The 13,700-nt window shown below is 42.5% G+C and overlaps 1 protein-coding gene across 1 annotated transcript in view; it reads right to left on the reverse strand.

The window, feature by feature from the left end:
- EXOC4 (exocyst complex component 4) overlaps positions 1–13,700 on the reverse strand; it is a 421,646-nt gene that overhangs the window by 304,789 nt on the left and 103,157 nt on the right. Inside the window, exons 8-9 of the mRNA XM_075720228.1 lie at positions 8,357–8,502; positions 3,857–3,945 (exon numbers count right to left, since the gene is read on the reverse strand). Coding sequence (XP_075576343.1) covers positions 3,857–3,945; positions 8,357–8,502 — 235 coding nt within the window. The remainder of the gene's footprint in view (positions 1–3,856; positions 3,946–8,356; positions 8,503–13,700) is intronic.

Below are 13,700 nucleotides of genomic sequence, written 5' to 3' on the forward strand. Positions count from 1 at the left end.
AAATTAAAACTTGGGTTAGCGCTTTTCCTGCAGTCCTTGATCTCCCTCAACCGCAAGAAACCACATTTTTCTTTTATTCCCAAGAAATCATTGGTAACTGAAGGCAGCAGTGGAATGAAATAAGGTACATGCATGGGATTCACTCCACCAGTCAGCAACACACAACCACCTCTGCGGTGAAATACAGCAACACTTTTGCCTAGTTTCTGATGAAAGTAAGAATTATCTGATCTTCCATCTGTCCAGCTGGCTGTGCCATCCTCACAACAATTGAGCTGGTGAGCCCATTTCTGCCAAACGTGGCAGAGGCATAGATACTAAAAGCGGGACATTCTTCCAGGTTTTGTGAAAACAGCCAGCCGTGCAGACAAACGCAAGATGAACGCGTGCCTCCACGGACGGAAAAGCTGCAGTGAGGACGTGTTAGCTCTCCATGCTGTCGGACCAACCAGCCAGGCAGCAACCAGCACATCTGCTTCCACGGCACGGGGCTGCTTGCTCGGTATGTACTTTGCTTGATCCAGCCATGGTACGTGCTGCTTTTTGCTTAGTGCGTGGTTTGGGGGCATAGGCAGGCACTGGTGGGTGCCATTAAGAAGGAGGTGAGGGGGATGAAGCAGGTTCAGAGCCATGGTGGGAAGTGTGGCTAATGAAGGAAGGGTGGTAAGGGAGAACAGGAGACACACCTGAGACGAACAAGGCTTCAGTCATTCAGCTGCTCACAGAATAAACTTACTCGTTTTTAAAATAAACACCCATTATTTAAGACAGTCTGTAAGAACATTGTCTTTGACAAATGGCAGGAGGGCTCCAACAAGGAAAATGTAAATTGCCCAGCCAGCGCGTGGCCAAGACATGCTCTTGGGGGCGGGGGAACAAAAAAAGAAAGAAATGAGAAGTTTAATGATGATCACTTGTTTTGTACAGAAGAAACCACCTCTGACATTGTACATCCGACAACAACCTGGGGCACCACATCTACGTTAGTCTAGAAGGAGATATTTCAGTTTTGTACTTGCTTTCGCCCCCTCTCTTTTTAATGACAATTGTCAAACAACTTGTGTGTCCAACTTCAAGGGACAAATACACAGCCTAAGTCTTCCTCCTCCAGTTTCAGTGGAATAAGAGACAAGAATTAATCCTTCCATCTCTAAATCACTTACAGCGGGTCCCTTTCTCCCACTGAGGGATAATGTGTGCCTTATGCACTGCACTATTTCAGTCCAAATGAAAGAGGTTAATGACAAAGCATCACTGTGATCTTCACACATTTTAAGGCTATTTAAATTAAGTTCTTATTTCAAAAAGTTGGCATGAGCCAAACTTTTATAAGTTCCTTTTTTTTTTTTTTTTTAATGCCTATGTTTCTTTGAAGATCTTTTCAGGAAAAAGATTTCCTAACAAGCCACCCTCCCCCTGCTGCCACTGAAAAATCATCCCTGTGGATAAGGCTGTCAGGAAGAGAAACTGCGTGGCATTCACAGAAGAGTGTCACATGCCTGCCTTCCAGTAACCTGATTGAACAATTAAATTGTATTTTTCTTTAAAAGACATTTTTTTAAAAAAAAAAAAAATCAAAATGCAGATCTTGCTGTGGTCTGGGATTCAGGAAGATGAATGAGCTACCTAAAAGGGAACAGCAGCTTATAATAGAAAGAGAGGACAGTACATTTTTAACATGAAGTTCAAAGGGAAACTTTTCTTGATGGTTAAACTGCAAAGATTTCTCAGCAAAGTCATCTCATCTATTGTCCCTGTTGACTCCCTACATTGACTTTTTGTCACCTATTGCATCACGTTCAAGCTCTTCCAATTCATCCAGAAAGGGCAATATAATCTTGTCCCTATCCACACTAATTCCTATATTTTGTCCTTTACTTCTTTGTCAGCTCGTAGGCTTTGTTCTTTCCAATCCCACGCTAGCTCGGCAGCTGGAAGCCTGGATAGCTCTTTTGCACCCTTCTCTCTTGAAAACACAATCTCCCGCTCATGACAAATGTTGCCTCAAGATTTGTCTTATATCAATAAGGAGTCACTCTTTCATGAAATCTGGCTGCGCCCATCAGTAACGCATTCTGAACCCAGAAAAGGAGCTATTTCACAACAAATCCTCAGTTCACACTAACAGCAACGGTAACCACAAAAATACCCAGATCTCAGTGACAAGGTACCTGGAAGAGGACACAGATGTGGAGCGTTCTCTACTGTGTTTTTAAAGCAACACAGACAACTGGTCAGGTCAGGGGGTGGAGGCAACTGGGAACGACAGAAAGCAACAGCACTCATCCCAAAGAGACCCGAAACTTTTGATGCAAGTGTTGCAGGCTCCCTGATGGCCCCATCTCTGCTCCAAACGTAGTGCTCTCAACAGCTTCAAAATTCTTGGCTTTGAACCCACATTTGTCCCATGCAGTTTGTAACATAGAGCTATTAACTGCAGAGAAGTAACTACCTAAATCCTACTGCCCTCTGGTATAAAAAAAAAAAAAAATGATGGTGCAACATAACAGCTTACACTTTACAACATCCTACTGAACTGGGTAACTTCTTTCAGTTAATCCTGGGCACAAGAGCATGTGACATTTTGAAGGTAAGAACCTAAGTCTCAAAAGGTAAAGAGTTATAAGATAAACACCTTCCAAATGTGCGTAAATGGTGATACCATAATTTAAAAGACAGGTATTTCTACTTTATTTTATTCCTATATGCTGTCAGATAATAGCGTGGGTAACTGTCAACTTAAGTACATCTTTATCTCAGATTCTTCCTTCACAGTTCATCCAGAAGTATCTGAATATTCACCACAGAGTGAATTATTATATCCTCAATCATCAATACTAAGATCACCTTTGTAGAGTCACCTAAGTGAAGCAATCTGTCCACAAGAACACTGTATGTCTCTCAAGGCTTCTTTTCGCGCTGTTGTGGGTTTAACTTGTCGCTGAGGACAACTAAGTTATAAAAGGAGGAAGGGAACACAAAGTCATCCAAAAATTCTCTTGTAAATTATAAAATATCCTCCATTAAAAGCCAACTGAAAATTATCATGGGTAAGATTTCAAGGACAAATTCTAACCCTGTCCACCGCTGTAGTATTTGAAGAGTATATATTATTTTCTTGTTATGATTAGCCCAGTAAGAAACTAGAATAGATGACACAAAAGAATTTAGTCCTGCTATATACTATCATGACAGCCTTAAGATCTTCCCTTGATTTTGCTCCCAAAACCAACGCTTTTGAGAATTAGACCATTCAGGAAAAAAACATGAAGTGATGCCATGCTCAGAGGAGAGAACACTTCTGTGTATATACAGCACTTGCCACAAGCAATATAAACCAGCAAGAGTAGTCCAACTCTTCAAATTCACCATTTTCAAACGCTCTGCAACTCTGCATCTTCAAGTGTTATACGAAAGACAAAGAATTGGTCACTTTAGTCCATACAACCGAAACTTGCAACTTCAAATGAGATGACCGAGCTTAGCTCCCAAAGCAATCCAGGGTAAGTATCACACGCAGCGTATGATGTAAGGAAATAAACTGCAGATAAAGCAGCAGACGTTAGCTCCAAGTACCCAAAAGCTGTGCTCACACTGAGACTGCCTGCATTTTACCCATTGTTGTATGAGGATCTTTTAAGACCTCGACCTCTAGCTGAAAATGCAAAGGGAATAAAGAGAAACCCTGCTGCTTCAAAACGTAATACAAATAAATAAACAGAGCTTAAAAACGAGAGATTTAGACAGCCTGTGTGGCAAAGCAGAGTGGTATTAATACCCTGACGTAGCACAGACAGGGTGTTCAAGCTCTTGCAAAAGAGACTTATCCAAACTAGCACATTATCTATTTCCCCACCTTGAAGTTCTCCACTTCTGCTGTACAGCTCCCTTCTCTGCTCACGCAAATAGGCACTCATGCTAATAGCATGGGAGGAGGACTCAAACCTGCAATTAAAAAAAAAAAAAAAACAATCCAGTCAGTTAGCCATCCACAAAAGCATCCTCCAGGCAGCTCTAAACAAAGGACCTCCCTGCATGTTGGAGCAAAATTATCAAGGCAGACAAAAGCGCATTTTTCCTATAAAACCCCATCACTGATGCACTGCGTTCTGCCACCTCTGATCAGCACAGCTCTACCAGCACTCACCCGTGACACAGAGCTGCCCGCAAAGCGCAGAGATGCTCCTCCGCTCTGTCAGCTGGGAACACCCAAGCATTTAAGTAGGAATGGCCCTAAAAACTGGCAAAACCGAACAGAAGCCATAGGCTAACTGACCTATACATAAAAGTCAAAACCTCACATTCAGCTGGCAACTAGGGAGCAATAAATCACTAAGTATTTATTGTATGGCTCTAATACTCCACAAGGACCAATCTGAGAGGCAGAGACAAATACTTTCCAACTACTGTAGCCCCATAAACACGGTTTTTGCCATTGATAGCAAAAGGCCACAGACGGGGCACTGACCTTACACCGCAGGGTCTCAGGACAGCTCTGGGCTTGCCGTGCCCCGAGCTGGGTGTCCCTGTGATCACAAGTGTCCCGTGGCCAAGGGCCTCGTGCCCGACCTGCCTGAGCTCAGCGCTGGGGACACCCCACATGGCCAAGGGCTGCCGCCCTGGGCAGGCACTGCCCAGCAAACACCAGCCCTTTGTGTGCCCGGGCTGGGCGCTGGGCAGCTCTGCCACCGGTGCTGGGGACCAGGGAGAAGGGAGCAGGCGGTGGGGACAAAGCATCTTCATCAAATAGCCAAAGTGGACACAAGACTTGGAGGGAAGACATCTTTCACGAACATCAAACTCCTCAAGGTGAAGACCTCAAGACGTTGATGATTTGCTGTAACACCCCTCGCCCCCTCCCAACCCTTCTGCTAAGGAAGGCTGGACCAGCCTCGGTGCCGCCCACAGGGACACTGGGAACACGAGCATCACACCACGGAAAAGGGGCAAGCGTTTGTAAGCTTTCTTACGCAACAGTGTTAAGGTTTTTATTATTAATGAGGCCTTTCAGCTTTAATTTGGTCTGCAAGTGTTAGTATTATTGCAACTGAACTAACAACAATTTATCAAAATACAACAAACACTTAAGACTTTAATTAAACGAACAGTAAATTCTTGGCTCTTTATTTATGATGTGCTCCCTTTTGCCCCTAGTGAGATATTACACGTAACATTATCATCATGGCCCAGAGGTCTTCTCCAGGCATCAAAACCAGAAGCTTCAGGTCAAGGCAAACTACAGCAATAAACCCAAGTCTCCTCCTCGAGACAGCGGCTCAGATTATTCCTCAGAGCCCCGAACTGAGTTTTGCTGCAGGATCTCAACACATTCACTTCTCTCCCACAGCCATCCGGTTTCTCTCCCCTATTTCCCCTCCTCTGCTGCTTCCTTGACCTGCTCTTCCCCCACGTCCCTATTTACACTTAACTCCTCTACTCTTGTACCTCCTTTCCCCATGCTGATCCTCCCACAGCAAAGCTATCAAAATATTTTTGTTTTACAATAGGATTACACATAATTACAGCCAAGCCTGAGGCTAATGCATTGGGCGTTCAACATCTGCTTGCACAATTCACTCCTTTCCCCACCAGTGCCCAATTTCCACCTTGCAAATCTGATCTGTAGGGAGACGGCAACGTGCACTTGGCTACCTTTTGGAAAACAAGAAAGCCAAGTTTATGGTGGCATGAACTATCTGAATTGCCAAAGTACGCCTCATCTGAAATTTTCTTTTTTAAGCCAACATTAAACAACTAAATACATCGCGACTTTGTTTTTCTTTTGCTTTTTCTTTTTTTTGAAATTGCACCTATTTTAAAGATAGGGAAAGAAGGATTCAAAGTCCCTTCCAAATGCTAGCTACTGATTTCCAGATAGTAGGACACAGTTGAGGAGCCCTCATTCTTCCCACTATTGCTAGAACACACACCTAGCAAAAGTACTTACTATTTATAAAATTAGCTTACAGCAAGCTATTACAGGACACAGCGCAAACACCTGCATCTATCTCTGAGTAAAACGCGAGGTGGAGCCCTGCCCTAAGAGACTCCTGAAGTGGGGAATTAAATGCAGATATTCTGATGACAAGTGGAAGGCTCCTCTGATTTGGACGGAGCTAATGGAAAGGCAAGAAAAAGAGCCTTGCAGCCTGGCACGAAAAGCACTGAAGATGGGAGAGGAGACAAGAATAACACTCCATCAAACATCTACATCCCTCAGTGGACTGAGAAATTCCATTTCAACGGAGATTTCCATAGATATAGTGACAGCTGACAGAAGACAGATAACCAAATAAGAGCTCCCAATAAGTGCTGCTGTCTCTGCGGTGCCGGCAATGACTTGGTGACAAGAACATGAGTGGTAAGAGACATGCTGCTCCTATGAGGTTACGCACCTTCACTTTAAACAATTATACCCACCTTCACTCTCTGCTGACAAACTAATATACAGCCTTAAACTGCTGCAGGTGAAACACAGCATCCTTATTCCTCAAACTTAAATGGTCCAAGTACACCCAAGAACAGACACAATATGAAGTGGTGACCAGCCCTATTTTGCTCCAGTATGCATCTGCAAGTCAGAGTAAATTCAAAGAGTGTAATTCTCAACCCAAACAGCCATGGGAGTATTAAAAAAAAAAAAAAAAAGGTGGGGGGGAATAACCATGGGTTGACAGGGGCAGGAGGCACCTCTGAAATCCTCCAGGCAACGGTTAATCTTCTAATACCAGAAGATTGCATAGACAGCTCATCCTGTGAGAGGGAGAGAAGGCAATGCAGGAGACTTTGATTTCGAACCGGGGCCTTAGGTACTATGAGAATACAGCCACCAGATACACATGGCCATGGGGCAAAGCACAGGGAGGTCTGGATAATCAGGGAATAAGTTTTTAGTAAAACAAACAAACAAAAAAACCCCCACCAAAACAACCCACACAAAACAACAACAACAAAAAAAAAAAACACCCCACAAAACCAAAACCCTCAATCAATCTTTAAAGAGGATGCGGAACACAAAGCTCCCCTCCCACTTGCCCAAAACAGCCGATTACTCTCAGCCTTTCCCATTACTGAAGTTCCTGCATTATTTCCCCACCATGTAATGAACCCCAATCACAAATTAGGTTCATTAAATTCATTAAACCTCACAAATGAGGTTTATTAAAAAAAAAAAGAAAAAACAAACCAAAACACCCAGACTTCATGGATCCCCATCTCCAGCAAAATAAAGGGTGAGAACACCAGCTCACTTCCAACCGCTCCCCCTCCAGCAAATACTCCACTGTATTTTTTTAACCTTGGACTCTCTCGACTCCAGAGAGCAGAGCCTCACGAGGCTGAGCACCGCTTCGATGGGTAGTGAAAGACAGCCCCAGCCCTGCAGCAGCTTACAGCCCAGAGAGGTGCTGAGGACCCAGCAGACACACCGCTCCTGCTGCAGCTGAGCACCGTTGGAAGGTTAATGCCTCAAGCTGCTGGGACTCCCCACCACTGCTCCACTCCATCATTCCCTCAAATCTACCGTGAAACTTGCTTGTTCCCTCACCAACTGTTTTTGAACGATCTCATTGTAAAAAAGCATTTAAAAGATGATTTTGGCAGTACTGAGTTAGGGAGCAGCCACACACGCAGTTATGCTGGCAGAGCTGAGGAAGCTGTGATCTTTGAACCTGGAGCACCCACTGCCAGAACAGCACATTTTGGTATCCCCCAAAATGCTCAAGAGGACAAAGAGGATGACCAGGATATGCAGGCATGGGAAGAGATGAAAATTCAGCACAGCTCCCCTGAATCTAGGTGTAATAACAAGACCATCTCTCCTCTCCTAACAGCGCTGCTCACCAGCAACTCTTCCTCACTTCTTATTCTTGCAGATCAAATCTGTTCCCCAAAATCCTCCCCTTGGCCACCTAGCCTCTCACCCACTCTCTCACACTCTCCTCCCAGCCACTTCTTTCCACTCTGAACTCCGAATTAAAGGAGTTAGTGATAGGATTAACCACTTAGTCTATCTAGCAATTATAGTTATCTTAATTCTCTTTGTCCAGTCTCCTTTATCGCTCTCTTTAACAGGTCCTGAATTTACGATGGGTGCAATGTATCACTGCGTGCTTTGCGGCAGCTTGTGTAATGGGATCCCAGTCCTGAGATGAGCCCTGGAAAGAGCTACACTCTAAAAACAAGTGATGAATCCATAACAGAGATCTTAGCGAGGCTTCAGCTTTGGGCATTAAATCTCCATCTCAAAACTTACACTCCTCTCACACCGTGAAACTGCGATTAGCAGCCAGTGTTGCGCAGTACTTGAGGGACCAAAGACAGCTTAGGCACAGCCTTAACCCGTCCCAGCACTTACTTGAACAAAGGGGTTTTAGGTCTCTGCGGTTTCTTCTTTGCGAAGAATGCTGCAAATTCTCTCCCAGAGCTGGCGTAGCTAAGCTGGGTGGACGGCTCCGAGGCAGTGCGAGTGTTCTTCATATCCAGATACTCCGTCAGCAGCATCTGCCAACAGAAGGAAGGGGAACTCAGAATTCAAATTAAAACAGCATTACAACATAACTCAAATGTCTAGGATCTTTAGGTACTCTGTAAGACTGGAAAATTAATAAAAATCTCAAAAATTCTAATTAACAGAAATCTGGCTTTATTTTCAGCAATGTAACCCTAATGACTTACATGCCACTACCACTAATTTGGTAAAAGCTCGTTTTACGTTACTTGACCAACTCAATCTGCTACAAAACCCTGATGGTACCAAAGGTATCTTGCAAGAAGTCCCCACTCCTCCCAAAACTGATTCAGCAGCAACAGGGAGATGGTGGGTGGGTTGTTGGCTGGCCTTTACAGACCGATTACATACCACAGCTCTTAAAAACATAAAGGTTAGCAATATTGATCTGTTCAGTTACAAAAGCAAATTTTATATAAGCATATGTATGCCTATTTTTTTCTACATATTTATGTGTACAAATATAAAACATCCACACGTGTGTTTGGGTGCATGTGCTGCAGGTCACGTACGCTGTTGGAAAAAATCCTGGGAATGCTGCAAAAATTGCCCTTTAATAGCTCCCAAACCAAACGTGCTTCCTTTACCATTGCAAATACAAACTCCCACAGCCGTCAGTTCTGCCAATGCAGTTTAGGATCAATTTTCCCCTAGCCCAGGGGTTGGGGGGTCCCTTTTTGAGACCAGGGTCCCCTCTGTGAAACCCTTGCAGCCCTGAGCGGTGGCCCGATAATTTGATGCTGTTTAAGCAACTCCACATTGCAGAAGCAGAAACAGATTCCAAGTCACTCGCTTTTAATTTCCTTGTGTCTGAAGACGGAGAGAAACCCCTTGAAAATTAACTTTTGTCAGTGCATTCAGAAAGTCTCTATTTATTTTCAGAAAACTCTACCTACTCGGAGGCTATTAGTAATGTGTTCCATTTTAATAATTAGCTAGTCAAAGCCCATCAAAGAGAGTTGTCTGTAATGAAAGGAATACATCAGTACTGTGCTGTCTAAGTTTAAACAAATTACACAGGAATAAATATCCAGGCAAATGGTATCATGCCCCTAATTAGAAACAATTCAGGATAGCTTGGAAAAAAAAAAATAATGCAAACACAAAGAAACTTCAACTTCTAAAACCGCTCAATTAAAATTTTACCTGAGCGCAAGCTTTTAAAATTCATGCTTATTGTTAAGAGTAAAAATAATCACTGCGCTAATTTTTAACAGTAATTTACCAAATCCATTTGCATTCGTGTATTTGCATTTCATCTTCTCTACTTGAATTAACAACGGTAAAATCGCCACAAAATGTAATTTAACCCTCAAACTTAATCAAGTTTCAAAAAAAAAAAAAAAAAAAGAAAAGAAAAACACTTCGTTCTCCTGTTATGGATGAAACCTCTTTATAATGGATTCCATGACGCTGGTGTCACTTCATATCCACGACTAGGAAATGTAAAGCGTGTAATACAGCACTTGGCTCCAAGCTTACAATAAGCCAACAGAGGTTTGAGCTAGGAACGTCATGAATTACCCCTGTTGGTTAAAAAGTGAAATAGAGAAATAAAAGATGAGTTTGTGGTTAGATATTCGGAACAGTTCCAAAAGTGCCACAGATTAGGAAAAAGAAGAGAAAATTGTTAATTTATAGTAGTACTAGATAGGCAGGGCAGGATGGTTAGATGCAAGGCTCTGAAAAAGTAAAAAGCTGTAAAAAGTGAAAATAGCTGGTTTTGGTAACTATTCTCAAAGTCCACCTTCAAGTTATAAAACTCAGGCATAGCGGAAACCGTGCTAGACAGATCAAAGCTCTTTCTGCTCCAGCGCCCTGTATTCAGCAGTTACACAAATTCTTCGGAACGAAGTAATTAAGTGTAAGCATGGCTGAGCAGTTACAATACACAGCCAAGCGGGAGAGAAGTTAAGACAGGAGAGATCTTCAATGCACAGTACGTTTGGCTTACAACTGTAGCATGAAGATTAAAAGCCTCATAATTTTTAAGCAATACAATTAACACGTGGGCCAGTCGGAAAATGTTGCCAGCTACTTGCCTCAAAAACCAGCCTGAAGTTCCCGTTTCTTACGGCGCTGTGCAACGCACCGCCTTCACCCAGCGCCGTCGGCCTCGACTGTTCCCACCGTCTGGACAGCCAAAGGGACCCAGCTCTTCTGCTCTCACAGTCCTAGCAGAGCATTTTAATAAGTATGATATTGCCGTGGTAGCTGTGGCCTGGCCGTGTACTTATTAGAAGCCACAGCAAGTTAGAGCTTTAAAATCCACTTAAAAGAAAAGAAAAACCCGACATTTTCCTGCCTATCTAAGCGAACAGGCGCGTTCCTTACCCAACGAAGTAAGGGATTGCATGATTTGATCCCATAACACCTGATTAGGAGTTGCTAAGCCATCAATCAAAAACCTTGTTAGACATGAATCACATGGACGTACAGCAAGATTTATGAGTGACTGTAAATTTTGCAACATCCCATTCATCTGTAACAAGGACTTTGACTTTCTGGTCAATGGTTGAATTCTGCCATGCAGTATATTTACATCAATGTCAAACAAATAAAGCCATTCTATACATAAAGCAAGGGAACAAAGCACTCTTCCTCCACCTGCTCTTTGGAAATGAAAATTAATATAAAACGTTTCATTAAAAAAGCAATATTTACGGATTTGGAGACTTAATTCAATTCTCAAATTTCAAAAGGTCATATCAGTATGTGTAGCCTGTCTGTCACACTGATCTGATAGCAGCTTGCACTACATTGTCTTTCTGAACCGCAACGGGGCAAGAACAAATTTGCTTCTGTGTCTGACTGCTGCTTGCACTTGCTGCGACCCTCCAGATCCCCATTTTTATTCTTGGCTGAGCCCCAGGAGAAGTTGTGCAACTCGTTATGTCTTATCATGCTCAAGACTGACCTATGAACAAAGCATGGGCAATAAAACATGCCTGGCCACAGGGTGACAGCTAAATTCATTCATTATTTGTACCTCTTGTGAGGTTTTAGATAGGAGGCCTGAGCACTGAATAAGCTCTATGCCATCAATTAAAAGCTGTAAATAGGTTTTTCGCATCCTCGTATACTCTGAATTAAGATGGATGCTGCAGTGTGAACAGTTTGCTCCATCAGAAAATCCTGACAGTTTCAAACTCCACACCATCAACGCTGATTTTCATTATGCCTTCATATATTTGCGGCGCCCAGAAAATCAAATGAAAACTAACACCGTACCATGAATTTTGCAAGGGTAAATGGGATGACCAGGTAATTACTGGCCTCTCCACCTCATATTGATCAGGGACAAAATCACAGAACAGATGATAGAAGACTCTATTAAAAAAGAATTAAGGGAGAATAATAGAATTCATGTCCAGCGACATGGATTTACAGAACACATATCTTGACTAACCACTATTCTTATGATGATGACAAATTTAGTTTTAAATAAACAGAGAGAGATAAAGTTATATACCCACCAAGGATCTGACAAAGCCCAAAACACTAACAGTCAACACAGCATCTCCTAAAAGAGAAACGGGCAGGCACGTGACAAGATCCTTAACATACAACTAGAAATGAGGAAACCACCGCTATTGGATTTTGCAGGGTCCCAAAAATCTTAATTCCTCTTTTCCTTTTGTCCTCTGTATTCTAAGGGAAATACAAGACTATTACAGAACGCTTCTCTTTTGTTGGATAGAAATCTTCTAATTTTCAGCCTAAGTTCGGTCCATCTTCATTTTTAAAACAATAGTATTTAGAAGAAGCTTCATCAGACAATGAAAGCACATACAAGGGTGGCTGCAGCAAGCCCTTTCTGGACTGAATGGACCAGAACTTCCTCATTTCAAATTCCTATGAAAATAATGACTACAGAAGGCTTGTAAATTATAATATTTTGGGGGAAAAATGGTAAATAGTAAAGTGAACATAGCATTAACAGAATACTATAATTTTCTTTTTTTATTTATTTTATTATTATTATTATTCATAATATAATCAATCTACCATAAGAATTTCAATGTCAGCAGAGGAAAATCTCTACACCTAGGGAAAAAAAAAAAATACAGTAAGTCATGATCTACAGGATTATTGTGTAAAGCTGTGAGTCTAGCAAATTTGGGAATACTGAAGATAATCAAGAGCAGAGAAGGTCCCACTGTGACGATGGGTATTAATTAGCTAATTGGAAACGGCTATAGAAAGCAGAGAGCTTTGTCAGAAGTAGAAGTTCCCAGCATCGCTCTGTATTGGTCTCACATCTGGAATGCCAGATGAAACCCTGGCATTTGTAAACAAAGAGAGATCAGGGAAAAAGCAGGTGGAAGGGTGCACAAAAGAAGCCTGGAAGTTATTAAAAGGCTGGAAGGCGCGACTTACAGCAAAACACCGAGAAGCCATGAGCTCAGCCTTGTTAGCTTAGCGAAGAGAAGGCGAAGAGGTTACTGGATCAGTCTGCAAGCATGCAACACGGAGGGCACAGAACTGATGAAAAAAAAAGTCTTCACTAATGAATTTTTTAAAAAAATCCAAAGGCTGGGAAGTTGAAGCTGGACAGGCTTTGACGAACGGTTAGGCATACATTTCCAGAGCATAATTAACCACTTACATCAAAGGTTACACTGTATTGTCTGTCACTGATTTTTTTTTTTTCCTAATTTTTTTTTTTAAAATTTCTCCCAGTCAAGACTGGATGCCTTTCTACAGCATGTGCCCTCTTTCAAACAGGAATTAATTCAAGAACGCACCACAGCTTGTTTTACGTAGAGGTCAGACGAGAAGATCACCACAGCTCCTCATAATCTGGGGATCTTAATAAAGCCGCCGCACCGTTCAGTGCCAGCTCTCAGGCTCCCGCATGAAGGAACCATTAGCGTTCAAAGTCCTATTACTGCACAGCACCTTTAGTTACCATTTTGAGTTGATATAAGAAATAAAAACTGCTACTGGCAACATTTGTGTTTGATGAAGGGGTTTGTGCTGGTGGAAGCTTCTCACCCAGGCCCGTCTTTGGCAACCGCTGGGCATGAAACTACAAATGAAAGCCACCTCGCTTGTACCTTGAGGAAACTGTTACAGTCAAAAAAGACCACAGAAATAATACTCTCATCCATCTGAGAATGTCTCTAGTATTCTGCTATGCAGTACCGGCAATTGAAAACAAGATTTATTTTCAGCTTATTGCTCTGAC

This window comes from Pelecanus crispus, chromosome 1 (assembly GCF_030463565.1).
Source record: "Pelecanus crispus isolate bPelCri1 chromosome 1, bPelCri1.pri, whole genome shotgun sequence".
Taxonomy (NCBI): domain Eukaryota; kingdom Metazoa; phylum Chordata; class Aves; order Pelecaniformes; family Pelecanidae; genus Pelecanus; species Pelecanus crispus.